At 52.3% G+C, this 24921-nt stretch overlaps 11 protein-coding genes across 11 annotated transcripts; 5 read left to right on the top strand and 6 right to left on the bottom strand.

Moving 5' to 3' along the window:
• Positions 1-337: 337 nt before the first annotated feature.
• Positions 338-1774, top strand: K489DRAFT_317402 (cora-domain-containing protein; the record flags this gene model as incomplete). The annotated part of the gene is made up of 1 exon (XM_033601235.1): positions 338-1774. One exon carries the CDS (start codon positions 338-340, stop codon positions 1772-1774), a length of 1437 nt encoding a protein of 478 aa, XP_033460466.1.
• A 284-nt stretch (positions 1775-2058) lies between these two features.
• Positions 2059-2943, top strand: K489DRAFT_196024 (uncharacterized protein). Its single transcript, XM_033599564.1, has one exon. It carries the CDS (start codon positions 2343-2345, stop codon positions 2820-2822), a length of 480 nt encoding a protein of 159 aa, XP_033460465.1. The 5' UTR covers positions 2059-2342; the 3' UTR covers positions 2823-2943.
• Positions 2944-4937: 1994 nt separating this feature from the next.
• On the bottom strand, positions 4938-5398 carry K489DRAFT_379429 (uncharacterized protein). The gene has a single exon (XM_033604646.1). It carries the CDS (start codon positions 5289-5291, stop codon positions 5019-5021), a length of 273 nt encoding a protein of 90 aa, XP_033460464.1. The 5' UTR covers positions 5292-5398; the 3' UTR covers positions 4938-5018.
• Positions 5399-6021: 623 nt separating this feature from the next.
• On the bottom strand, positions 6022-6804 carry K489DRAFT_379428 (uncharacterized protein). The gene has a single exon (XM_033604645.1). The coding sequence runs from the start codon at positions 6683-6685 to the stop codon at positions 6437-6439; it is 249 nt and encodes an 82-aa protein (XP_033460463.1). The 5' UTR covers positions 6686-6804; the 3' UTR covers positions 6022-6436.
• Positions 6805-9159: 2355 nt separating this feature from the next.
• K489DRAFT_369792 (uncharacterized protein) lies at positions 9160-13299 on the top strand (the record flags this gene model as incomplete). Its single annotated transcript, XM_033603075.1, has 1 exon — positions 9160-13299. One exon carries the CDS (start codon positions 9160-9162, stop codon positions 13297-13299), a length of 4140 nt encoding a protein of 1379 aa, XP_033460462.1.
• On the top strand, positions 13274-13503 carry K489DRAFT_379425 (uncharacterized protein; the record flags this gene model as incomplete). Its single annotated transcript, XM_033604644.1, has 1 exon — positions 13274-13503. A coding segment is annotated over exon 1 (199 nt), but the record flags the coding sequence as incomplete, so codon positions are not given.
• Positions 13504-13743: 240 nt separating this feature from the next.
• Positions 13744-14630, bottom strand: K489DRAFT_379423 (uncharacterized protein). The gene is made up of 2 exons (XM_033604643.1): positions 14501-14630; positions 13744-14419 (listed from the first exon to the last, which is right to left on the bottom strand). The coding sequence occupies exons 1-2, from the start codon at positions 14573-14575 to the stop codon at positions 13970-13972; spliced, it is 525 nt and encodes a 174-aa protein (XP_033460460.1). The 5' UTR covers positions 14576-14630; the 3' UTR covers positions 13744-13969.
• On the bottom strand, positions 14501-15332 carry K489DRAFT_379422 (uncharacterized protein). Its single transcript, XM_033604642.1, has one exon. The coding sequence runs from the start codon at positions 15105-15107 to the stop codon at positions 14763-14765; it is 345 nt and encodes a 114-aa protein (XP_033460459.1). The 5' UTR covers positions 15108-15332; the 3' UTR covers positions 14501-14762.
• A 28-nt stretch (positions 15333-15360) lies between these two features.
• On the bottom strand, positions 15361-16892 carry K489DRAFT_379420 (NAD(P)-binding protein). The gene is made up of 2 exons (XM_033604641.1): positions 16592-16892; positions 15361-16469 (listed from the first exon to the last, which is right to left on the bottom strand). The coding sequence occupies exons 1-2, from the start codon at positions 16749-16751 to the stop codon at positions 15667-15669; spliced, it is 963 nt and encodes a 320-aa protein (XP_033460458.1). The 5' UTR covers positions 16752-16892; the 3' UTR covers positions 15361-15666.
• Positions 16893-17264: 372 nt separating this feature from the next.
• K489DRAFT_409282 (ankyrin) lies at positions 17265-21630 on the top strand (the record flags this gene model as incomplete). The annotated part of the gene is made up of 7 exons (XM_033607562.1): positions 17265-17591; positions 17648-17817; positions 17904-18082; positions 18139-18312; positions 18357-18381; positions 18437-19003; positions 19053-21630. The coding sequence occupies 7 exons, from the start codon at positions 17265-17267 to the stop codon at positions 21628-21630; spliced, it is 4020 nt and encodes a 1339-aa protein (XP_033460457.1).
• K489DRAFT_430842 (uncharacterized protein) lies at positions 21599-24670 on the bottom strand. Its single transcript, XM_033608425.1, has 3 exons — positions 23236-24670; positions 22880-23181; positions 21599-22819 (listed from the first exon to the last, which is right to left on the bottom strand). The coding sequence occupies exons 1-3, from the start codon at positions 24474-24476 to the stop codon at positions 21792-21794; spliced, it is 2571 nt and encodes an 856-aa protein (XP_033460456.1). The 5' UTR covers positions 24477-24670; the 3' UTR covers positions 21599-21791.
• Between the last annotated feature and the right edge of the window lie 251 nt (positions 24671-24921).

Raw genomic sequence — 24921 nt, 5'->3', positions numbered from 1 at the left:
GCATGGCATCCGTACGCCAGCATCGTCCTGTGTCCGACTCCTACGCACGTCTTGCCACATTCACATCATCCCTACAAGTCATGCGGTGACGACCTGTGCGGCGGTTGGCCGTCGAACGACACCTCCGCCATCATTATTACCATCATCACAATGCCGCGCCTCATCTTCATTAATACGACGACAGCCGCCAGCCTCATCCACATCTCTCATACCGTTAAACCATGACAGGATATCGTCTCGAGAGCTTCACAGCTCGGCCGCTCATGGCCAGCCAAATAATAACGCTTTTTGGCGTCGACTGCGGCCTATGAAGAGCTCGAAGCTGAAGTTTGGGGATATGCCGCCTCTGCAGGGCTTCCTAGATGACAGTCCGGGTATCGGAGGACGGATCATCAAGCCAAGTAATGAATTGAAGCTGCGCTGCACAGAATTCGATGAACACGGCAATGTCACATTGGTCAACGGCGAATTCCGAAAGAGCGAGCTCATTGCGAAGTACTCCCTCCTACCTCGCGATTTGCGAAAAATCGACAACAGTGTGCTTCCGCACATCCTCATTCGACCTTCGGCGATTCTCATCAATCTCCTGCACTTGCGGTGCCTGATCAAACACAACCGTGTCCTCGTTTTTGACGTCTACGGATCCACCGATTCATATTCGCAAAGTTTGTTCATGTACGATCTTGAAGGGAAACTCCGTCAGAAGCAGAGTTCCACTACGGTCGGAAACCTTGCTTATGAATTCCGTGCGCTGGAAGCCGTTCTCATTAGCGTTACTACCGGGCTTGAGAGCGAGTTTGAAGGTGTTCGCGAGCCGGTCATGCGCGTGTTACGGGAGCTGGAGGAGGACATTGATAGAGACAAACTCCGATACCTCCTCATTTACTCGAAGAAGCTAGGTACATTCGAGCAAAAAGCGCGTCTGGTTCGGGACGCCATCGACGATCTCCTCGAAGCCGACGACGACCTTGCCGCCATGTATCTTACCGAGAAAGCCGAAGGCATCGAACGCGAAGACGACAACCACGAAGAAATCGAACTGCTCCTAGAATCCTACCACAAAGTCGCCGATGAAATCGTCCAGATTTCCTCCAACTTGGTTTCGGCCATTCGTAACACGGAGGAAATCGTCCGCGCCATCCTCGATGCCAACCGCAACAGTCTCATGCTTCTCGACCTCAAATTCAGCATAGGCACGCTCGGCATAAGCGCTGGTATGTTCATCGCTGCATTGTACGGCATGAATTTGGAAAACTTCATTGAGGAGTCACCATGGGGCTTCTTCGGCGTCTCGGGCACTTGCACTGTGCTCTCCGTCATTGCCTGTGTCTACGGCTTCCGCAAACTGCGTGCTGTTCAGCGTCTATCTATGTGGGGCGAAGGCGGACTGCGCAGGCGCGCCCAGGCAGCTTCACGGAGGAGTTGGCACGAGATAGGAACGCAACCCCAGTCCTCCTCGTCCTCGACGGGTTCCTCAGCATCGTCGTCTTCAATTTATGGCTCGTCCTCCGCGGCCTCTGGCGAGTCCTCATCTACGGAGGTTGGAGATAAGCACTTCGCCGAGACGGTGACGGGCGTCAAACGTGGCGAGATCCGCGCCGATACGATGAAATTGTGGAAGAATGTCCAGCGGGACCGCTTGCAGCAGGCACTGGAGCGCGAGGGTGGTGGTTCAGAGCAGGCTGGTACTGGTCAAGCCACTTCGTCTTCGTCGTCAACGACAAACAAAGGAGCTCCGTACTCGGGGCCCCATGATGATCCTATGAAAGGATGATTCAAGCAAGGCTCATTTGAGAATTGTGGTTATGGAAACCTCGATCCTCCAGGAAAAAATCTTAGATAAGAGGAATTGGTATTACTGTACATTTCACAGGCGAATGCGGCGGGTTTGTGGTTATTTCTCACCTCTACTACTATTTTGTATAGACTTACTTTTTGACTTTCTAGTAAGGTGGACGATTATTGAAGTATCAGTATCTAGGTCTTTGTCTCTAGATTTTTCTCCAACTTCTACACCTTGATTATCGGCCTTGAGCTGATGTACTACTCGCATCATGCCAATGTTGTTATGAGTGCCTTGGTTTGCCGGCTACGACCATAGGCTCCCAAATGTTATATTCAAAGCCTCGGCATCCATGAGCAGAAACTCAACTTCTGACTCTCGATCCCAGGGTCGGATTCGCAGGCGATTCGCAACTTCCAGCCAACGCAGAGACGAACGATGCAGGTCGACAAGCTTGTCAACAATCCGACGTGACGTCCGATCACAAGGACAAACCATTCCCTGTTCATAGCTCGTATCGGACCTCCTTGCCGGCGAGGTCGAGGCATCTCCAGCCCGGATGTTCGCGCCAGCGCTTCACTCATCGCATCCTACGGAGACCACATACTACCATACCCTCCCACGGAATTACCAAGCAAATGAGCATCACGAGAGGGGCCAACTGACCACACACACCACTCGCCACCTCTACTGCACCCCTCGCCACGTAAACCCCCTCCTCCCATGCAGTCGCGCCGCACCGCAAGCAAATTTTGCCGCTCGCGCGCATCTCCAAACACCCAGCTTCTCGCTAGCCTGTCCAATCCCCGACCTCGAGACCGATCACCAACACTCCGAACCGACCTCTCGCTTAGAAGCTTTGAGCAGTTGTGCTTGTGCGGTCGACGGCAGTGGATTTTCGAAGGATTGGAATGGTGCGGCGGCGGTACGTTTGTCGATCCTTTCTTGCAGACGGGTACTTGTTGTTGGATCCTGCTGTGAGATCGACGTGGTTAGAGGAGTGGTCGGTCACTCGGAATGCGTTGGCTTTGATGCCTAGATGCACGGGTTGCTTGGTTCAGGCGGGAAGATCTTGTGCTCTGTATGGGTATTGGATGTGTTGCGGTGAGGGAGGCCGATCTAGATGCAGACGGGAGGCGTGCTTTTGGGGGCCGGAATGCCAGGTTGAGTAGACTCGTTGGTCGTTACATGTCGTGATCATCGTCACCGTTATGGCCATTGTCGTTCGTCGCCATGAGGAGTAATCAGTACAACGTCATCGATTGTGGATGAGCATTTGTCATGAGGCTGGTCTGGCATGGTCGTGACGACCAACACAATGAAATCACTGACATATGGCGTCAATTTTTCTGTTTACTCTTCGACAGTTCATGTTCTGATGGAACCGATGTTCAATGTCCGTCCTCTGCAGCGCAGATTTACTCCACTACTCATGGTCTACAACAACTGCACAAACATGAGACCGGACGTCGTGTTCAGGAACAAATCCCACATAACCACAACCCTAACCACTGTACCTCGAAAAGTTCCATATGCATCGACGGAATGTCGCGAACACAAATACCACCAGAACCGGCAAGATTTGCCTTCTCCTACTCAACGAGATGAACTTGTCATACATTTGGGAAATCCCAGGATATCACGAGATGTTGGTTTGTTGGTGCTACAATCCAGATGATTGGCGCAGATCGATGCCACCGCACAGCTCGCGTGCCGCATGACCGTCAGTCTGCTCATCATATACGCCGCAAATTGCCTCGATCAGGGCGGCGGCGAAGGCGGTGGCGAAAGGATTTGGACTGATTGATTACAGATACGAAGGTCCGAAGAGCGAGGAACTGGACCGGATTGAGAGAGGCCTCTCTTTTGGTTTCTTCTGCATTAATTTGTCAATAATTGTGGATGTTAGGTGATGTTCCAAGTAAGGTCTCGGTGATCTTATTTGCGTTGCCAAGTTCCCAAGTCAAACAGAAGTCTGGGCCTTTTGTAGCAGGGCCAAGAGATTTGTTACATCTCCTGCGTAGCGTGCGTCACCGTCCATCCCCATTGTTGCGGCCGTCGGTTTCAAGCTTGTTGCTGACGATGACCAAGATGGGAAGGACATGATCGCTGCCAGGTGCAGACACTCTAGTCAAGGTAGCCTGTATGCCATGGCGGCGAGAGGTGCGTCGATCCGACAGACAGGCAGGCATATCGTGATATGCGATAGGTAGGATCTCATGATGAAGATCACAGGATATACCAGACACTCTCTCTGCCCATGCAAACCATGATCTGCGACGACACACCACCTTGGGACAAAGTTGGAGGATACGCTACATACGTTCATGCATGATTGATGAATATCGACAGCCAAGGATTGACCTCTGAAACATAGAGCATGTATCAAAACTTCTTTGCCGGAACATGTCCAACTCAGCCAACAACGAGACCCGTGACGATCACAAAGGCTGATGAGAAAGTCACGACTCGGCCATCGCGGGGCTGCAGTGGTTTGCCCAGCTGGCCCGCATCCTGCCCCGGCCAATTATGAAACAGGCCCCGATCGCTGACGAAAGCAGAGCAAAACAACGTGAAACTTCCCAGATGTCCACGGATTACAGTTTCTGATCCTCGCGTACATACTTTTGTATTTGCCGTCAGCGGTCAGGAAATGCAGCAGATCGCACGCGACCGGATCTGACACGCGCATCATACAGGTATCGTACCCACTTGACACATGTGCAGAGCCTCGTGGTTGGGCACAAGAGAGTTTCCACCTCTGCGAGCATGCATGCGTGCGGTCGAGTTTCCTGTCGCTAAGCGCCTTCGCAACAAAGGTTCGGGCGTGGGTCACAAAAGTCAAAAATCGAGTAGGGTCGAGGGTTGCAGTCGTTCGTGGGTCGGTGAGTCGAGAAAGTCTATCACCTATCTATCTGCACATCGCAAGGCCGATCTCTACGAGGGAACATTCTTTCATCGTGCGACATGCTCTGTATTTCCCCTTGCCACGAGGTTTGGTTATCAACAATCATGTTGAACGTGCCGCTCCAATTCGTCTATCGGCTCACGTCTCGTCATCACACATCGTGGGTACCACCAACAAAAGACGGCAAATCCGCCCGGCCCGATGATTGGACGGCTCGGGAACGCTCTGCAGCGTGCCGTGTGTGTGCGCGCACGATGATATAACCCCAGTCCGTATGATTCCTCTTTCACCCTCCACCTGAGATTTTGCTTACATATATCGATCTCATCATGTTTGCGTTTCGCATGGGGCATGGGTCGACGAGTGCAAACCTTGGCGCTCCTCGCTCGGACCTTTCCCAACACCACTGGTTTGCACGGAAGCAGGCCGTGTCGCTTGGAGATCAACGACAACGATGGGAATTTGAGCAGAGAGAGAGAGGCACAGGCGGCGGCAATTCTTTACCTCGAGCGAGACCAAATCTTTCCCTCTTGGCAGCAATATATTCTCCCTTAAGGAGAGGAGCCAGGGGAGAAAGGAGAGGAATGCGATCGGTCGCATCTCGTAATGCGCGTATACATCATCGTTCTCTACGCGAAAGCGGGCAGGTCAAGAAGGGTAACGATTATCGATGGACGTCGCCCGGCCTCATGTCATACTCATTGCTATGCCGCGGCACAAGCGGAGATCGTCGTATTGAACGTGTAGAAGTACCATAAGTCACATTTCATTCGGCTCATGCATTCATTTCCTTGCGAATCATTCTTGTCAGTAGTATCGTGATTATGGCTACCATTGATTTCGTCATCGTCATCATTAGGATAGAAGAACACGACCAAATCCATCGTCACACAAGCAAAGAAACGCCTCCGTCGTCCTCACTTGCCCTGGGCCGCCCTTCCGCCCGTCAGCCTCAGTAGTTCAGTACCTAGGAATTGATTGTTGTACCCAGGTATTTCCGGGTGCGTGCATCGGGTAGTGCGAGATCCCGAGGATTCCGCCCCCAAAAATAGAGAGCAGCTAAAAAACCAAGGAAGCCTCGGGCTGCATTGGTCGAGTGTATTGGACTGTATGCAGGGCGGAGTCGTTCTCCCGCGAGAGAACATCGCTCATCGCACCGCCTTGTACTGGACTTGTTTCTGCACCTACTACTGTACCTAATGCACACGCAGGAATAGCATGGCAGCCACTTGCTTCACTTCCCTTGGCGCGCTGGAGGTTTGTTTGTGTGAGAGAGAGTTTCACTGGGCAAGTGTTTAGTTTCGGTAGTCTCAACATCATATTGAATTGTTGGCATTCTACTCAATCCGTGCTCGTTCATTTCGATGTTATGTATGCGCCACAGTGAGCATGGGGCTCTCTCGGTCCCATTAGTACGGCCTGGCATATTATCCCTGTGCTGGTGGTGGCGAAGAGCCGAATGTCATCAGAGAGAAGTGACCGTAGAGCAGGGCCGTGGGCCCGCCGCAGTGAACCTGTCCTTCCGGCGGCGGCGACTGGATTTGACTTCCGGTAATTCAGATCGTGGTTCATCACTGTAGCATGGCCTCACTGCTACTGCTGCGACTGCCTGTCCTTCTACCTCAACGTCTCTCTGCTATCATGATCATCGGTACTGCTTCTTGCTGTCTTTGTCACCGCCAAGATCGATCACCCCTGTCGCCATCGTCATCTCGCATTCATTCATCCATGACCCTGGCGATGTTTCAAGCCCAGTGCCGCGACGGCCTTCTGCGGCGAGAAAGACTTGGCAGCCACGGTCTCAGCATGAAAGCATAGATCACATGTTGACGATCCAAAGCCTTAGACCCTCTTTGTGCAATTAATCGTGCCTCATGAAAGTCCATGTTACCGTAATGAAAGGTTGGATTCATCTGATCCAAGCACAAGCTCAAGCACAAGCCCAAGCCGGGGCCGAGAGAGACTCGCCGCACGCCGCGTGCCTCGCGAGGCATGGCAGATGCATCAGTGCCGGATTGTGGTGGTGGAAAACTCTATTACATCTGTGACACTGGACCGAGCCATCGAGAATTGTCGAACAACGTGAAGAACCAACAAGTTCCGATGTCGTTTCAAGAAATTCGAGAAAGATCTTGGACTCGTCAGAGATCAGTGTGAGAGGCGCTTTGTTTCCATGCGGTCGACCGTCCCCCCGCCGCCGCCTCCGCCGCCTCGCCCCATTGTGCACGCCCCCCCACACTATTCCTTCTCCCTGTGTCGCCTACTGTTGCTCTGGTCGTGAGAGCATTCCCTGCAGTCTAGAATACCGTAGATACCAATCCGAGGACCAACAAATGGAAGACGCGACACATGTGGTCGTTGGCATAAAAATGTGGGCCAGGCAGGAGGTCATGAATGGAGTCTGGTATGTCCCTTACGCCGCCTATGCAGATCATGTTGGAATTCCTCATACGGGAGTTTCAAACCAACGTGAAGCCGAGGTCGTTGGCAATACATGACTATGCGTCTTTCGTCGATTTCACAATTTTGTTGACAGGAATGTACTGCATCTCTCTGACACCATCGGATCTTCGATGGAAGAATCACTCCGACGGAAGACGGATATTTCGAAACTGGTCACTGCGCGCTAAGATGATTAGGCCGAGGATGGTGGGTGCGAACCGGTAGATGTTTGATGTTGATGATCATCAGATGAGGAAAGGGAAAGCCTTGGCTCTCTCGCCGCATGTCGCCGCCGTCGCTGCTGTGTCCAGCCCAGCCCAGTCTGTGTGACACATTGAATGACCATCTATGGACCCAGATATGATGACCGTAGTTGTGTGTACTGATTGGGGGATCTGGTGTGCGGGCGATTTACGCCGTGAAAGGAAAGCGGGCGCTGATGGGCCAGGCAGGATCGGGTTCGGCATGGCAAGTGCCCGGGCGGGCTTTGCCTGTATCACATCTGATCGGATATTCCACCGTCGTCTGTTTCATGTGTGAAGAATGGAAAACACGGGAAGAATGTGTGTCATCAGATAGAAGAGGAACGATCTTCACGCATCATGCCCATCATCATCAATCCCGCACACCCATCCACATCACACGCGCACACAAGGCGACGCGTTGCACCGATCCATACATACTAGGCAAAGCGAGAGGGTCACCAAATGAGACCATTCCGCTCAGGGACTCTGGCGTCTAAATGCCACCACTGAAATAACGACCTCTCTGCGCAATTTTGGACATGAAGAACTCCACTAATCCCGCTAGTTTCCCCTGCCCATCATCATATCAACGGCTTTGGCTTTTCGGCCTCGGGGCAGTCGTGTCGTTGCGGGCGGCCTGGCAGAGGGAGAAACACGCCTTCGGCGGAGACGATCATTTCTGCTCTGTTTTCATTTCGGAGGATTTGGGGATGGGGCCGGCGATCGTGGCCTGTCGTTGGAAATTGGGGGGATGTGTGTCGGTTAGGCGAGGATGCGCAGATATGGTAATGTGTGAACCGTGGTGTTTTACAATGCGATTGGACGACGGGTGAGGTCTCTTGTGCTGCTGCTGCTGGTGTTGCTTGTTCCTTCTGGCATCACTGATCAGGGCTGCTTCGGTCTGGGCTGAGAGCCGGGCTGTGATGATGAATCGGCGCAGAGGTGTGTGTGGGTGGGTGGGTGACGGTGGAGATGGTGGTGATGAAACTACGCCGCAATGCATTAAAATGTGTGTGTGTGTGTGGTTTGGTGTGTCGTGCGCAGAGAGGGAGGCTGTGGTGGTGGGCGCAACAACGGTCGCAAAGAATAGAAATGTCCTTGCTCACTCTGTTCGTCCTCATTAGTGTCTACTGTATGTAGTAGTATTCTCGTCGGCATGCATGTAGGAGAATGAGTGTTTCTTATTTCGTTTCGTGGAGTATTAGCCGGCGCAGAACCATCAGAGGCTTGGGGGAGATTGGTCGGCCCTGTCTCCCTGCTTTCTTGTCTCGTCCGTAGTCCTTCGTTGTCGCTGGAGTCGTCGCATGCCTCTTTACTGCTCCTACTGTACTACTGTACGCCCGCTGATGGAGGATGATTGAGTGACTGTGCTGTATCTCTACTCTCTCTTCTCACTTCCCTCTCCCTCACACACACACACACACGCACACCCATCTTTCTCGCGATCTCTCTCTCTCTCTCTCTCTCCCCCTTCACTAGTCACTCTCCACACGCTACACTGTGCGCGCGCCGCAGCTTGGATCCCTCCCATCCTCCTCGTCCCCATCCTCTCTCCTCTAGTGTCCCTAGTAATTTGCTTCCTTTTCTACTCTTCCTGGTCCTTCACTATTTCCTTCCCATATTTGTACATTCACTACGTCCCTACAACTGGCTCGAGTCTGCCACCCTTCTCCAATCTCGACACCTCTCGGGTCCACACAATTGGAGACGCGATAACATTCATCCTCACCCATTCACCATCAACTCCGACCTCAATCACAGCCGTTTTGACCTCGCTCAACATGGATTCCACCCAGGTCGCACCTGCTAATGCGCCGGCCATGTTCAATCCCGATGTCGAATATGCCCCCAACCCTTCCGTCAACCTTGCTCGGCGCACCATTTCCATCTTCAGCCGTAGAGGGACGGAGTTGTCGGAGGGAAAGCCGGCGTTTATCGAGCAGGGTTCCATAGGTCTCACTCGGACCATGACCGAGCGACAGAAAGCCTGGCTCAGCCGACGACGAAGCATTTCCGGTAGCATATCCCGCGTGGCATCACCCAAGAAGAACAAAAGTGGGACCCCATTCGCTGTCCCGCCGCCGAAGAGGAACAGCATGACGGCATTGGAGGACGAAACGGTCCCGCGACCGAGTGTTGAAGAAATTGTGCGCCCGACCAGCAGCCCTTCACAACCCACGAGCCCCAAACCGATACAGCAAGGGTTCACCAACCCAACGTCACACCTACCTCTCGATGAGCTCCCTACGAATCAACGGACACAATCACAGCGTAAACGCGACGTACGTTCGCGGATCGGCACATGGGTGGATGGGATTGTGCGAGTGGACATAGAGCCTCGACCGCAGAGCTTCCTGCTCGACGCCAAGATCGAAGAGGAGACAGGACTAACACCGCTCCGACCTGAGCAACGGAAGAAGGAAAAGGTGGTCTCGCGACCGAATCTTGCCATCAAACTTCCCGAGGCGAAATCAGTCATCAGTGCCGTCAGCGACTCAAAGGTAACGGGCGAACCCGATGCAACTAGCCCAGTCAGTCCTCTAGGATCTTCAGAGAACAAGTCGGACGTCGCAACGTCCAAACCCGCCGTCTCCGAGGAGTCATCCTCCACAGTGCGTCCTGACGAGCCTGCTCCACGGCAAGTCATCGCCTCCCCAGAGCCCGAAGTAAAACCTCAATCGTCCGTACCCGCCCAAGATGCCAAACCGAAACGAGCCTCACACTCATCATCTTCCTGCAGCTCTCCGGTGGAAGACGTTGGCTCTGTCTGCAGTAAGCGCAGCTCAGCCACCAGTGTCGAGGAAGGCTTCAAAACACCGCTCGGAGCAGCAGCTATTCGCAAGCGCCACACCGTCGCTCACCACAGAGTCGCATCAATCACATCATCCCTCGATGGTTCTGTGCGTGCCGTGAGTGTCTCAGGTGCGCTGGATAAACCGCTGCCCCGTATGCCCAAATCCTTTACGACCAATACTGCCGACGCCGCCACCGCTGCTGCTGCCGCTGAAGAGACAGATATTACCACGCCACTGATTCCGAAGAAAGCTTCGGGTCGACGTGCGAATGGCACTAAGTCGCTACGTGTCAGCAATTCATCACGTGCGCAACCTGCAAGAGATATGCGCAAGTCCATGTCAATGAACAAGCTCGATGCGTTCGATCGTGCATTCATGCTGACGGCGCCAATGGGCGGCGATGAAGCGGCGCCTAGTCCCAGCCCGACACTAAGCCAAGCAGAGTCGGCTCTCAACGCCCAGCTAACCAACATGACTGCCACCAACCCAGCGCCTGAATCAAAGCAACCTAAACCTCGGCGGAAGAGGAGTGTGGCCAACAGTGAGATTGCGCCGAGCCGGCCAAAAGAGACCATTCCTAAGAAGTCGAAGAGTGTTTCGGCAGGAAGTGTTCACAGTGTCATGCGACCACCGGAGCAGGCTCCCTCTATCCCCAGACGATCACGGAAACGCGATTGGAAAGACGCTTCCAAGACTTCGCAGGAATTGGAGGCGTTGATGATCCCTCCGACAACGGCTCCGTCGCGTCGACGATCTGAATCGGAAGCCAAGAGCGCCGAGCGCGCAGCTGATGCCAAAGCATTCCGCCGCACAGCGAGCATTGCTCATGTCGCAAGAAACAACTCTCGAATCTCCCTTGTGCGGCCGGACCTGGCTGAGTTGCCTGAAGACACGGTTCCTCCCGTTCCGACGATCCCAAAGATCGTCGTGGATGATGGTCTCATCGTCGTCAATGGTCCCGTGGTCATTCGCGCGGAGCCGGAGGTCGAACTTGATGCGGCAATGATCCAGGCAGCGGCGTGTGAGGAAGTGCTCCTTCACATCCTCGCGGCATTGACTTCAACTGAGGACCTTGCTAATATGGCGGTCATCAACAAGGGCATGTATCGAGTCTACAAAGAGAACGACATGTCTCTGGTACGCAGAGTATCCTACAACCAGTCTCCGCCTGCGTGGGAGTTCCGCGAATGGTGTCCTCCCGATCTAGGTTTGCCAAGAGCTGACAACGTGATGGTCCAATCGGTATACACTCCTCAAATATGGGTGGCGAATCATCGGCGCGATTACGCCACGATTGTCAGCTTGAAGAAGATTATCGTTTCGCAATGCTCAGCTCTCCGTGGTGAGGTCAAATTGGCGCTGGCAAATCCCAAGCACGAACACGCTCAGCGCATCGACGATGCGTTCTGGCGGATTTGGTGCTTCTGTCTCATCTTTGGATATGAGAAGGGCCGCGAGGAGGACATTACTGGCCAGCTCGATTGGTTGAAAGGTGGCCTCTTGGCGAACAACCAAGGCTGTGTGGCCACCGTGAACACCAACCTTGATTTCGAGATGGGCAGCGTCTTGCTGAACGCTCCCGAGTATTTCGCGGGTGGCAACTATTCCTACTCCTCCGCCGACAAGGAAAGTGGACTCAACGCCGAACAGCTTTTCGATATGACAGAGATTTGGACTTGCTTGATGGCACTTCTGCAGCAGGGCTACTTGGGCTACACGGCGCTAGCCCGGAAGTATGGTGTCTTCGACAAGCTCGAACTCAGCGAGGATGCCGATGAAGACGAGATTGCCGACCGCGAAGACCAGGTACTCGAGGAATGGACCTTCCACTTGCTCACACTCGGCCTGGATGTTGTCCTGGCCATGGTCGAATGTGCCATCGCTCAAACATCCGTACAGTCTGGCTTCCAGTTGGCTCAAAAACAAGGCTGGACCAAGTGGACCCCTTCAACCTACCCAACCGCCACCTCTCCAGGTTTTGCACCTGCACCCCTTCATTACAACCGTAGCTCTTTCCTCAAAGAGCCTGTCGCCCGTCTCTACGAAGAACGTATCATCAGCAGTCAAGCTCGCCGTCTTGATCCTCGCGCCGTCGAGCAAAAGGAAATCTCACGCAAGCGTGTCGCTGCCTTGGCCAAGGAGATCAAGCTTCGCCGTCAGACCAGCGCCGTTCGTCGCCTGCCGCTGATCGACATGAACAACGAACGCCCGATGAGCATGGTCAGTCGCCGCAGCAGCATCAACAGCACGAGGTCGTTCTTGCATGTCGTCCCGAACCATCAGCCCGGCATCCCGGCGAGCGGCTTGACTCGGAGAGGTAGCACGTGCGCGGACTCAATTCTGGAGGAGGATGAAGAAAGTGTGCAGAGGCAGGAGCGGGACCAGCAGCAGCAGCAGCAGCAGCAGCAACAACAACAGCAACAGCAGCAGCAACACCAGCAATCTCCGCAGATTCTGCTGCCTCACCAGCAGCCCGCCCTCTGCTCCCCTCTTGAGCCAGAACAAACTTCACCAATGTCCTCCGCCGGCTCGCGCCTCCCTCACATCGTCTCTCCCCTTCTCAACAGCCCATCCGGCTACAGCAGCACCACTTCACCCGCTCAGTACCGCCGAATCAGCCCTATCCTCGAAGAAGAACCCCCGGTCCAACAACAACAACCACCACTCAAATCCTCCTCACCACCACCCCAACTCCCACACGCTCCACCTCCCACTCAACGCAACCTCGGTATTGGCATCCTCCAAACCCTCAACTTCCGCCCTGCCACCGCCGCCAACTCCCCCAACCCCAACAGCGCAACCACTCTCCCAACTCCCAACACCCCTTCGCTCTCCGCCCTAGGCCTTGGAATGCACCACCCAACCAGCCTCCCGCCCTCCTCCGCTATCCCTACCGGCGCCAGCGGCGAAGGCGAAGATGCCTCTTCCGTCGCAGATTCGTCCTCCCTGGGATTCCGCAGCGAGGCGGATGTCGAGGAAGAGGACGCGGCTCGCCGCACTCTTGTTCAGATGGGTTATTCCGAGGAACAGGCCGATGAGGCGTTGTGGTTGACGAGGACGATGGGCGTCACTGGAGAGGGCAAGATGAGGGCTGAACGGGCCGTGGAGGTTTTGATGAGGAGATGAAAGAAAACATCAAGATTCTTGTCGGTTCTGGCAGGGCAATGCAGGAAGGAGCAAGAACTTTTTTATTTGTCGAAATTTCGGGATTATTGGGGGTTTTTTTGAGAATCTTTGGCTCCCAGGTCTGGGTTTTCATTTTGTCTTTGTCATTTTCTTCGTCCTTTCTCGGTTGGGAATTCTCTTCTTCTTGTCTAATGATGTGATGATACCCACCATCTTTCCTCCTCATCTTTATTCACACTACTCACTACCATTACATTATGTACTACATTGCAACGCATTTTCCTCGTTGGAGTTCGGTTTTGGGCATTGCAGGGGTGGGGTTTCCTCGGCGGGCTGGAGGCACACGCTTGTGTATGTAATAGACAAAGATTTAGAGAAATTGATGTTCATTGGCAATGAAGATCGGAACAGGAGTCGACTTTGGATCGTGATTGAGGTCTCGAAGACGTTGACGGGAAACAATACCACTGGTCAGCGGAAAAAGAGGATCGATGAACAGTATATGGCTTCGCAACAAATAAAAATAAATGGAATTTCTAACATCAATGATTGGATATCACAAGATTTTCACATAAACAGCCTGTTCCCTTCTCTGACTTTTTCTTCCACCGCCTCTACGCTTAATGTTGTATGACTTTCACTGCCCATGGACCATAGAATGCTGTGATCCTTAAGCCCGGTGCTGAGTGACCTGCGGCGGCGGTGCATCCGTGTAGATCGGCGCCGTGTAAGTCGGCTTACTGTCGGCATACACCATCCCGCCGGTCGCGGCCGCAGGAGAAACATACCCAGTCTTGTCGTCACCGAGGCCGTGCGTCGGGAGCAGAGCGGCGGCGCTGCGGTCCTTCAGCTCGGTCGACATCTGCGCGAGGGCGCACGGCTGGCAGAAACACGACAACAGACAATCGGTGCACCCGTCTCCCGGGATGTCGAAGCGCTGCCGGATCTCCGCCCGCTTGAACATGATGGGCAGGAAAGTCAGCCCGAAACATCCCGCGGCGTACGCGATCATGCAGTCCCCGTTGAAGGTCTCGAGTCTGGATTCGTCGCTGTCCGGGAAGACTTCGTAGCGGGAGGACACGCGGCCGTGGAGACAAGGCGTGCAGCACCAGGCTCCCATCTGGAGTTCTGTTGTTAGCATGCCGGAATGAGATTTGACCGCGGTATATCTCTCTCAAAGAAAAGATTGGGAAAAACATACGCAGGTACCGCAGCTTCCACCGCAGATCTTGCCGAAGAGGCCATTTCGCCAGGAGCCAGATTGAGGAGCAGCCATTGCGATGACGATGATATCGTCGTGAAATAAAGTCTTGTGGAAGGGATTTATGAGGAAGGAGCGATTCTTCCTTGTAGTTTCGACAGCACAATGAACGATCCCGCGCAGCAAACAGAAATTTCGAATTATGACAACAGGAGAGAATTGGTGGAACACGGAATGGAGACAACCAGAAATATAAAAATGATCATGGCAATCCTCTGTGGAGTATGGATCGAATGAGCGATGGCTCGTACACCTGACTTAGCCCTGTAGGCTGAGCCTGTAATTTCGAGGTGTGCAGCCTGCCCGAGACCCTCGTGAGTGTAAATTTAGGCGAGTAATGCACGCTTGTCAGCACTAGCACCATGCATGCCGTGATGGCTGTCGTGAGGGCTGTCGTGAGGGCTGTGCCGCCATTTCGCTTGGGCCCATGGGGCACGCGCGCTTGGGCGTGCTTCTGAGGGGTGGTGGCCTTGGAAGGCTCATCGAAAATCTTGGGCAGGCCTCTTGGCAATAAAAATGCAAAGAACGATGGATCTGGATGGCCCATGCTTGCACTTTTGCAACCGAAACACTCTTTAAAGGCTGTTTTGCACCAGGTTCATGTTCTGGTGATGCGCGTGCCTCCATTCATAGGGACCCTGAACGGTTCGCATATACTAGTCTTGGATATGCTCGCTTGATGGTGCTTATGGTGAGCGCATTGCACTTCTTGCGCTGCCTCTCGAGATCTTCGCAAAAGAATGTCAAAAATTGTTGCTTTTGTTATTCCACCGGAACAGAGATGACATTGAGCCATGAGAGTTTAGCACAAGGTATTCACAGTATCCTATGGAAAGCGCGTGATTCTCGGGGCCTCATGGCCCTAAAACTCGCGGGCCGACGCCGACGGAAAGCCAACAGCCATCCTGGAACTTGACCGCATGTGGACAGTGTGATTTAAACAGGCCGCCGTTAATTTCCGAAGCACATTCGTCTCGAAGCCACGGATTTCGGTGAAAGGCTCTGATCTTCTTTCCCTTCGTGTATAATAACTCAACAATCGGATTATTTGTCGGGCTTGACATTGATTGTCTCGACCCATCCCGTGAAGATGGCGAGCAACGCCTTCAGAATACAGACATTCCTCCATCGATCACCATATCTGCTCCATTGATATAGCTTCCGGCTCGGCTTGCCAGCAACACACACATTCCGTCCAATTCTCCTACAGCTCCCATGCGTCCCATGGGATTGCGACTCATCCACATTTTTCGTGCCTCAACAATATTGCCTTCACCAGAGTTAAGGATCGTATCCATGTAGCCCGGAGAGATGCTGTTGACTCGAATCCCGTGAACGGCCCATTCTGCTGCGAGACTCGATTTGAGTGCCACCACGGCACTCTTCGACACGTTGTACGCGGCCTGAGCCTGCGGGAAATTCACAGCATGGGCTGAGACAGAGCCGATGAGAGTGATGGTCCCTCCGCTCGGGATGAGGTTACCAGTGAACTCTCCTTCCGCTGTGACGGCGTCGCTGCCGTTGCTTTTGCGTCCCACAATGTGCTTTCCTATAGCTTGAGCGCAGAGGAAAGACCCTGTTGTGTTGACGTCCAAGATCTTCTTCCATTGTGCTTCGGTCATTTCGAGAGCATGATGACATCCCACGATTCCGGCGAAGCAGAAGAGATGACGGATTGGTCCACCGATCTTGACGACAGATTCTATGGCTTCATTGATGGCCTCGGCATCTGTGACATCTACCGCAATGGCAAAGACTCGCGCCTTTGGGAAGGTTTGTGCCAGCTTCAGAATCTCTGGCTGGCTCGATCGAATCGTGCTTTCGAGGTCCCAGAGGCTACATCCCGATGCGCCATGTTCGAGCAGAGCCCTGGCAGCAGATAGACCGAGATTGCCAGCGCCGCCGGTGACTAAGGAATAATCATCTGTTTAAAATAGGTCTTTTCTCCGTGCGCGAATTGTGGTGCGTAAATACGCCATGCTGCTCGGGTTCGCATTCTCGCGTACGGCTAGACATTCAACATCGACTTACTGAGTATGTTCCCTTTCACCTCGAAACGCACTTGCGCACGCTCTTGAGCAGATAGGTCTGATGGCAAAGGAGATGGTGGGCGGTTCGGTGGCGTTCCCTCTCCGCCTGACAATTTGATGAATGGTAGCGTGCGGGAGGCCAGGGAATCGCGATCGGCCATGTTCTCGTTGGAGGCGGGTATGTTACAGGTACAAAAGATACTGCAGAGGAGATGCGCGGTTTAGTTCAGGAAGACGACGCTTAAAAAAACACCTGCAGCCTTGCCATATCATGTTCAACGTGTAAGCATGGTGGGATGCCTCCGCTTGCGCGTCTGTGCGCGAAGGCGGATGAAGATAACGACTCTCGTAGACGTTAAAAACGAACGACAGTTGATATATAATTACCTGGGTATTCGCCTTCTCCATCGTGATCTTCCAAGTATTCATGAAAAGACGTCTTTCGACAGACTGTGCTTAAGCTTGTGCAGTCCATGCGCCTCACGTCCAATCATGTGGTCCAAAATTCACGAGGATGCGCTCTGGCCCACGCATTGCGCCTCCTCAAGCCGCCCGCTCACATGTCTGGGAGAACATAGCTTGTTTACGACGTAAACTTCTAATTGAGAAGTGCCCACAACAATCGCTATGCCGTTGAGTATCAGCCGACTCATGCGAAGCGGTCGGTGTTGATCATGGCGGTCACACGAGCGACTGCTTTGGCCGTACGCACCAACACAAATGCTTTGCAAGACGCCTTACTCAATTTTCAAAACAGGCTCGGGAAGGAAGATCGGAAGGAGTTTGATGCGCAAGCGTCTATCCCCGATGCATCTGCCGTTATCAACTTAGTTACGAAACTCGACAAGGCAAACCGCGACCGTAAAGGCCGCTGCTTTGCGTCACGTTTACATGTCGTACTCGAATCGATCAACCAATTCAGTCTTGTTGTCTCCACATTCGTGTCCTCAAACCCAGCGACTGCTGCACTGGTATGGGGAAGCGTACAATTCACGCTCCTGGTAAGCAGAATGGCTCCCGCACAGAGAACGTAGCAAGGTCTGACCAATGCATTAAGCTCGTCAGCAGGAGTCTGTCACGGTTTGAGCGCATATCTGAGCTGTTGATGGAGATTGGTCGAGAGTGCCCTCGTTTCGATTCCTATCAGCGCATATTCCAGGATTCAACCCGCGTTCAAAATGCGCTCTGCTCGTATTATGCTAGGATCGTTCGAATCTGCGCCGATCTGTATGTGGACATGCAGAAACCTGGCAAGTACTCCCCGCACTCTGAATTTGAGATAGCCTCTGACAGTTATCAGAACCGCTGTGGAGAGAATTATACACGAATCCAATGTCGCTATTCACTTCGCGGTCTCTCATTGAACAAAATGAGGTTCGGGACTTGGCACGCAATGTCGCAAAAGAGGTACAGCTCGCAAACGTGCAAAGCCAACATGACGAGCGGAAAAGCAAACGAGAACTCGCTGCAATAAAACGAGAACGTCAAAGACGTGAGATCCTTACACCTGCTCCTGTTACTGGCCCGTTCAACTCACACATACATCAGGAATCGAACGTTTGGATCTGCTCAACAAACTATCGGCGCATGATTTCAAGACACCCTTTTCACAGCTCCAAGGCAAGCGTTGCAATGGAACTATAGAATGGCTGGACGATGATGCTATCTTCAAGAGGTGGCGCACATCGCCTGCATCATCAATGTTGTGGCTCACCGGCAAATGTAAGGCATACCCACTCTTGATGTGCCCTGACTGACATCAACAGTGGGAGGCGGAAAAAGCGTTGTAATGTATGTTCCATATTGGCATACGTAATCGAATCATTCAACTCACGAGGTTTCTCAGGGCATACGCTATCGGATTGTTATTCACGCACCAAGCGACAGCAAGTTCTCAAATATCATACATGTTCTGCCGCTTTGACGATAGCGCGTCCCTTTCAGCTTCACGCATATTGCGGTGTCTAATTCGGCAATGCTTGAGCGAGGACTCGATGTCAGAAGAAATCGAAAACGCACTCAGAGAGCGTCTAGATGATATACCTCATTTGGAAAGCCTGTTCCTGCGAGTGATTGCCAACAATCCGCTTCATTTTGCTGTCGTTGACGGACTTGACGACATGGACAGGACCGAGCAGCGAAAACTCTGTGAATCGCTAAGCTCGGTCTGTAAGCAAGCCAGTCGTCCTTTCAAAGTGCTGCTGAGTTGCCGGCACAAAGTTCCAGAGAAACTTCGCGACAGCAATGTCGACATTATTGAGTATCCTCTACCTGCAGGATTCATCAGGCAAGACATTGAAGCTTATATCGAATATGCTGTTGTGACAAGCATCGAGAATCAAGATCTTTCGACCAATGACCCAGCATTGGTCTCACAAATAGCGACTGACCTTCTTAACGGTGCCGAAAATATGTATGTGTTGGCAATCGTAAACTTGCCTCAGCTCTGACACATTGAACAGGTTCCTGTGGGTCGAGCTCATGTTGCGAGAAATTTGTCGTCAACCTACTGATGACTCAATTCGACAAATTCTCACTAAACTGCCGGCTACACTGACGGAGCTTTATTGCCAGATATTCTCAAGTATCGCTGCCTCCGGCCGAAGTAAGGAAGCTGCGGAGTGTTTCAAATTTGTTGCAGTAGCTCGTCGCCCGCTACTTCTACCTGAACTACAGGAAGCCATGGCTGTAGAGCCTTATGCTAAATCATCTCAGCCCGGAAGATTTATCAATAATATTTCGCAAATTTTTGATTGGTTTGGTGGTTTGATCATCCAGGAAGAGATTCAAGGCGAGGTCCGATTTGCTCATCCAACTATCCTTCAGACCGTGTCAGACAAGACACAGCTGCGCACGCAAATTTGGGCGCATATTGATATGGACAAGGCTTCCAAGAGATTTGGAATAACTTGCACCACATATTTAAGCTTTGACGACTTCAAGAAGAGGCAGCTCGTGAAGCAATCGGGCTTACAAGACATCGATATGACGAGGCCAATCTGGCAAGCTTCAATCGGAAGTGCGATGCCTCGCCTCGCGAAGCTCATCAACAAGATGCACACTACTTCACCATCGTCCTCGGGAGTCTCGCGTGGCATAGCGCAAACACTAAACGAAGCTATAGAACCAGAATTCTCAACAACACACAAGATACAGCGAGATCATCCATTCTTGCAATATGCAACGGAATTTTGGGAGTTCCATTCGCGTGATTTTGAACCAATTGATCGAATATGGCCATTGTGGATAGCACTCTCATCAAGCACGGACTCGCTGATCCGTCAACCATGGCCAATACTTGATGGAACTCGTCAATCGCAATTAGCGTTCCAAAAATACATCGTGCAGGAGAAGCATTTCGCGTTGCTAGTATGGTGTCAATCAGGACCGAATCCGCTTCCAAAGAACCAAATGAAGGAAATTCTGGATGAAGCATTCTTTACTGGAGCCACTGCCTTCGTGACGAAATTTCTACGATTTCTATTCGACCTCGCACTTGATGTCAGTATGCTCGGCGAATTACTTCGGGGTATTATTCTTTCGGACGATGCGCCGGCTGCGAGTCGTATAATGAGCCTGAGGTCATCAAGTATAGGAGTGCTTTTCGAATGGGATGAGATAAGAGCTGAAGTCGGGCCTTTCCATGCCAAAGCTTACCCTACCTTACTTGCTGTAGCTGCTGCCGCAGGTGAGGTCAAATATGTTGAGGAACTCCTTGCCGCCCAGGAAACAATCAACAAAAAACCTGATGATGGTCCCGCTCGCTGCAGAGCACTTGAGGTCGCCGCACGAGCCGGTCACATGAAAATGATCGAGTTGATGATGGCAGTACCTGCCGAAATTGACCCCAAGATCACTTTCGATGCGCTCAAGGCAATGATATCAAGCGGCCATGCAAGTGACGTTGCCAGACTTTTGACTAAGCGATCCACAGCAAAAGCCGTCGACGGCGGTCTCCCGGCGTTATTGCAAATGGCTGCGAGGGATGGCTATGTAGACATGGTGGCAATGCTCATATCTGCCGGCGTAAACGTCAATGACGTATACACGCGATCAGCACTCGAAGTCGCCGCACAAGGCGGCCATGCCGAAGTGGTCGACCAATTATTCTCGGCCGGCGCAACAGCGGATACCACCACTGGAGGCCTTCCAGCATTACTGCAAATGGCTGCGGCAGATGGCTGTGCAGACATAGTAGCAACGCTTATATCCATTGGCGTTGACGTCAACGAGGTATTCAAGTGCACAGCGCTCGAAGTCGCGGTACAAGGCGGCCATGCCCAGGTGGTCGACCATCTGTTGTCTGCCGGCGCAACAGCGTACACCATCACTGGTGGCCTGGGTAAATTGGTTTGGGATGCTGCATATTCTGGTTCTGCTCGGATCATTCCAAAACTGGTTTCTCAGGGCGCTAAAGTTGACGAAATCGTCAACGGAATGACTGCATTGGAGGTCGCCGCACGGAACGGCCACGCTGATGTCACGAAGGAGCTGTTAGTAGCAGGAGCAAACTACGATAAGACTGCACTGTTGGAGGCCGCCGTACGGAACGGCCACGCTAATGTGACCAGGGAGCTGTTGCTTGCAGGAGCCAGCTGCGATAATGCTGGATTGTTGAAGGGCGCCGTACGGGATGGCCACGCTAATGTGACGATGGAGCTGTTGCTTGCAGGAGCCAGCTGCGATAAGGCTGCGCTTTTGGAGGATGCCGTGGGTAATGGTTACGCCAATGTGACGAAGGTGCTGTTGGCTGCAGGAGCCACCATAAGAGCCCAAGAAGTGCACCGGCCCTCCAATTGGCTGCTTTCCCGAGCCGCTTCCAAAGGCAATGTCGGTATCATTGGGATGCTGCTGGAAGCCGGTGCGTATGCAGGTCACCTTGACGATCCAAAGAATGCGGCCGTGATCGCATCCAAAAATAAACATGAAGAAGCGGGCAGGATTCTGTTCCAAGCCGTGGAGGCCAATGGAAGAATCAAGGATTGTAAAACTTGTACACGTAAATCGCGCATGGGTGGAAGACTGGTACATGATACATAGCCCTGCCGTATCGTTCGGGTCGCCGCTTGCTTCTCTCAACACGACGATGCAGGCCAGGCCCAGATCTTGTTGGAGAGCATTTGCACTTTCAGATACTCCCTTGATTATACGGTAAAAGTATGACCAAAGGCTGCGTACAAACATATAGAAGATCCCACTCTTCAACCATTTCCAAAACCTTGGTGAGCGTAATCAATCGCCATGTCCAACTTCGCTCTCAACGTCTCCTTGTTCGGGTATCTTGGCAAACCCAACGTTCCAAAACACGTCGAAGCTGTGGGGAGGTTCTCTTTGCCTTCCTCCTGGTCATAATACCATCTCTCATCAATGACAAATTTCACGAATTTCTCTCCACCAAAAGGAATCTTCTCCAGAGCAGTGACAAATTGCAACAGCTTCTTCTGTTTCTCCTGCGGCCACGCCATCACAATCTCCCAGAACCAATTGATATATTCTTCCTCGGGCTCGTAGCGTTCATATTTGGTCGCGGCGCGGAGGGCAGCGATATCCAGATATCGGGAGCCTTCTACGAGCTCCTTCAAAGTGCCGGATGGCGCGAGGACGTGCAAAGCTTCATCTTCGCGGTTGAATACTTGTCTGATACCTTGCTTTAAGGCGTAGTGTTGTGGTTGTGCGGCACCAAATTGTAGCCAGTGACAGTAGCGGGTTTGAAAGTCCTGTTTGTTCTCTGGCGTGAGCGGCTCAGGAGGATCTTCGGCATCAACAAGCTTCCATCCTGGCCAGGCGTTGCGAAGGCCGAGGGATTCGACCGTCAGATTCGTCTCGCTCGAAGCGGAGCTATGTGCTGAGAGGGACCCGATTGGCGTGATACTATGAACATGTAAAGCTTCGATCAATTCTCCCCTCGTTCTTCCTTTGTACGACACGTCCAGCCGAAGTCCGTTTGCTTCCATCGGGAAAATGAAGTCCATTCCATCGAGGACATCATCGGTCAGCTTCTCCAGCCCAGCCACGACGTCCGGCCAGATCTCTCTGCAAGCCTCAAGGGGGTCCCCTCTCTCGTGAAGGAGGTCGCCGTAAAAGAATGTGGGAAGGTCTATAGGAATCGTGATTCCGTTATACATAGCCATGCCGATGAGGATGCCAACCATTTCGTACATGTGTAGCGGCTGCAAGCTGCCTGCCCGGACCCAGTATGTACCCGAGGCTTCGTTTGCCACAAACATCTCTTGAGACAACGTCAGCATCATCGCCCTATAACAGCTTCACTCAATGTATGATTACTTACGGGAATTTTCCATTATTTCCTTGAAGACCAGGTTGAAAAACTCAACTTGGACGCCTCCCATATCGGTCGCGTAGTCTAGCTCGTCAATTTCGCCGAGCCGTACACGCAAAGGACGTAGAAGCTCACTGCGGCGGCGGTGCCACAATTGATCGAAGGTGTCTTGCAAGATGTGATTTCGGCTCACGTTCAGAAGAAGGAAGTAGCTTTCTGCATTTGTCACAGCCTCTGGAATATCGTTACTGCTCGCAGAGCCAAGCTTCAAACGCATCCGGGACACTTTCACAGACTCTGCGTTCTCTTTCCTGCAACGATGTCGTTAGTTAATTTGATTTATATTCCGGGAACCTGCAAATTACCTCATGACCAAGATGTTCACGTTTCGAAAATAAGTCAAGCGCTGAGTCCCATCAAAGAGGGTCCAATGACTGAAGATGTGTAGTTTTCTCCGTTCCAGTTCTGACATGCTAAGCCACACTCGTGCTGCTTTACCCTCATCTAATTCGAGCGCAAGCCTCGGCATTTGGAATATCGTGCGGCGTCTGCTCGGTGTCAAGTCTGAAGGCCAAGAAAGCGACGTCCAGTCCCATGAGATAATGCTGAGTATGCAGCGACAAAGAGGCGCTTGACCCAGATTCGCGCTCCCGTCCCAGTACTTGAAGAACAGAACCTCAAGCCAGACCCGAACTGTGTATGCTTCGGTCGCTGACCATGTCGCATTTTTTTGGAATGCTGTTCTCAGCTCGATTTCGATATCTGAAAAACTGTCCACACTCCACGCTGACCCAATGTGATGGTTGTGATTGAATAGATTTAGTTTTGTTCTGACAAAGGCTTCAAGAGTAGAGCGTTTCGAAACCGCTCCGATAACTCGTTCAAAAAGCCCGAGGAACTCCTCGTCGCCAATCGCATTCCATGCAGCAGAGATTTGCTCTTCTCTGGCAGGGCCTGGCTTCTCCGAATCGCTGGTTGGCCGCGCTGTCCTGACGCCGTTGATACGGTCGTGGACCCCGACTATGACCTCAAGCTCTGGAACCGGAATTCTGGAGACAAGCCATATCAGACAAGGAACGAGCACTGCCGCCAGTGCAGCATTAGATGTAACGGATTCGCCAAGTTGTGGCTGCGTTAATTCCAGCCCTTTTAAGTTATCAAGCTTTTGATGCCAGTGAGAAGCCCCTTCGGAATGAACGTTCTTTGTTGTGCGATCAGGAGCACTTGTGAGGTCTGGTCGGCGGAAGGCATGGGTTGTCGCTATAGATTGTGGGAGTGAACCAACATCGTGGCTGGGACCAATACTCTGCGCTTCCGAATCGTCTTCAGTGGAAGCAACGTAGTATTGACATAGAATTGACCCTAGATCTTGGGATGAAGAGCTGTATACATCAAATGCGATTACTCGGGCTGCTTGTATGGTGTATCTGCGTGTTGGCCGTTTGCTGGTATTGGAGCGACCTGTATGACATAAGATCTGTCTACATTGGGTGCTCCCACAGCCATTACGCAATTGGCCGACAAGAAGCGATAATACTTTCTGTATCCTTTTTGTCTTGTGGAGGAGGTACTCATCATGTGGTGTGATCTCGTCGGCGGAAGTCATGATGCGCGCTTCAAGTGACTCAATTCGCCAGGAGCAGAGACGCGATATTTTTTACATTCACATGTTCTGTATTTTCGGTACATGATCAAAGATTACGATCGACAAGTGGACTCAGCGATACGACGCGCTGGGTTTCGTGCCGCATCTAACAGGCAGTTGCATCGATGGTGACAGCGACGTGTCTGGCGTTCGTAATGATGATAATGATAGTATGGAAGACGGTCTTCAGTGACTATAACCATGTAGCGCAGATGTATGGAACCCTGGGGCTAGTCTCGGGCGCAGCGGGGCGTGCCGGCGGACTGCCGTAGCGTGACAGAAGCCCTGAGCCGACAAATTTCTCGATATCATTATCGATATTTTATTGGATCTCAAAAGCGCATATTTGCCATCTTGGTATTTTTGCGACTTGCAATCAGAATCATGGCAAGTGGACGCTCACTAC

The sequence above is a fragment of the Dissoconium aciculare genome (genome assembly GCF_010015565.1).
Source record: "Dissoconium aciculare CBS 342.82 unplaced genomic scaffold K489scaffold_5, whole genome shotgun sequence".
Lineage (NCBI taxonomy): Eukaryota > Fungi > Ascomycota > Dothideomycetes > Mycosphaerellales > Dissoconiaceae > Dissoconium > Dissoconium aciculare.
This window is presented reverse-complemented; position numbering and strand designations above follow the sequence as displayed.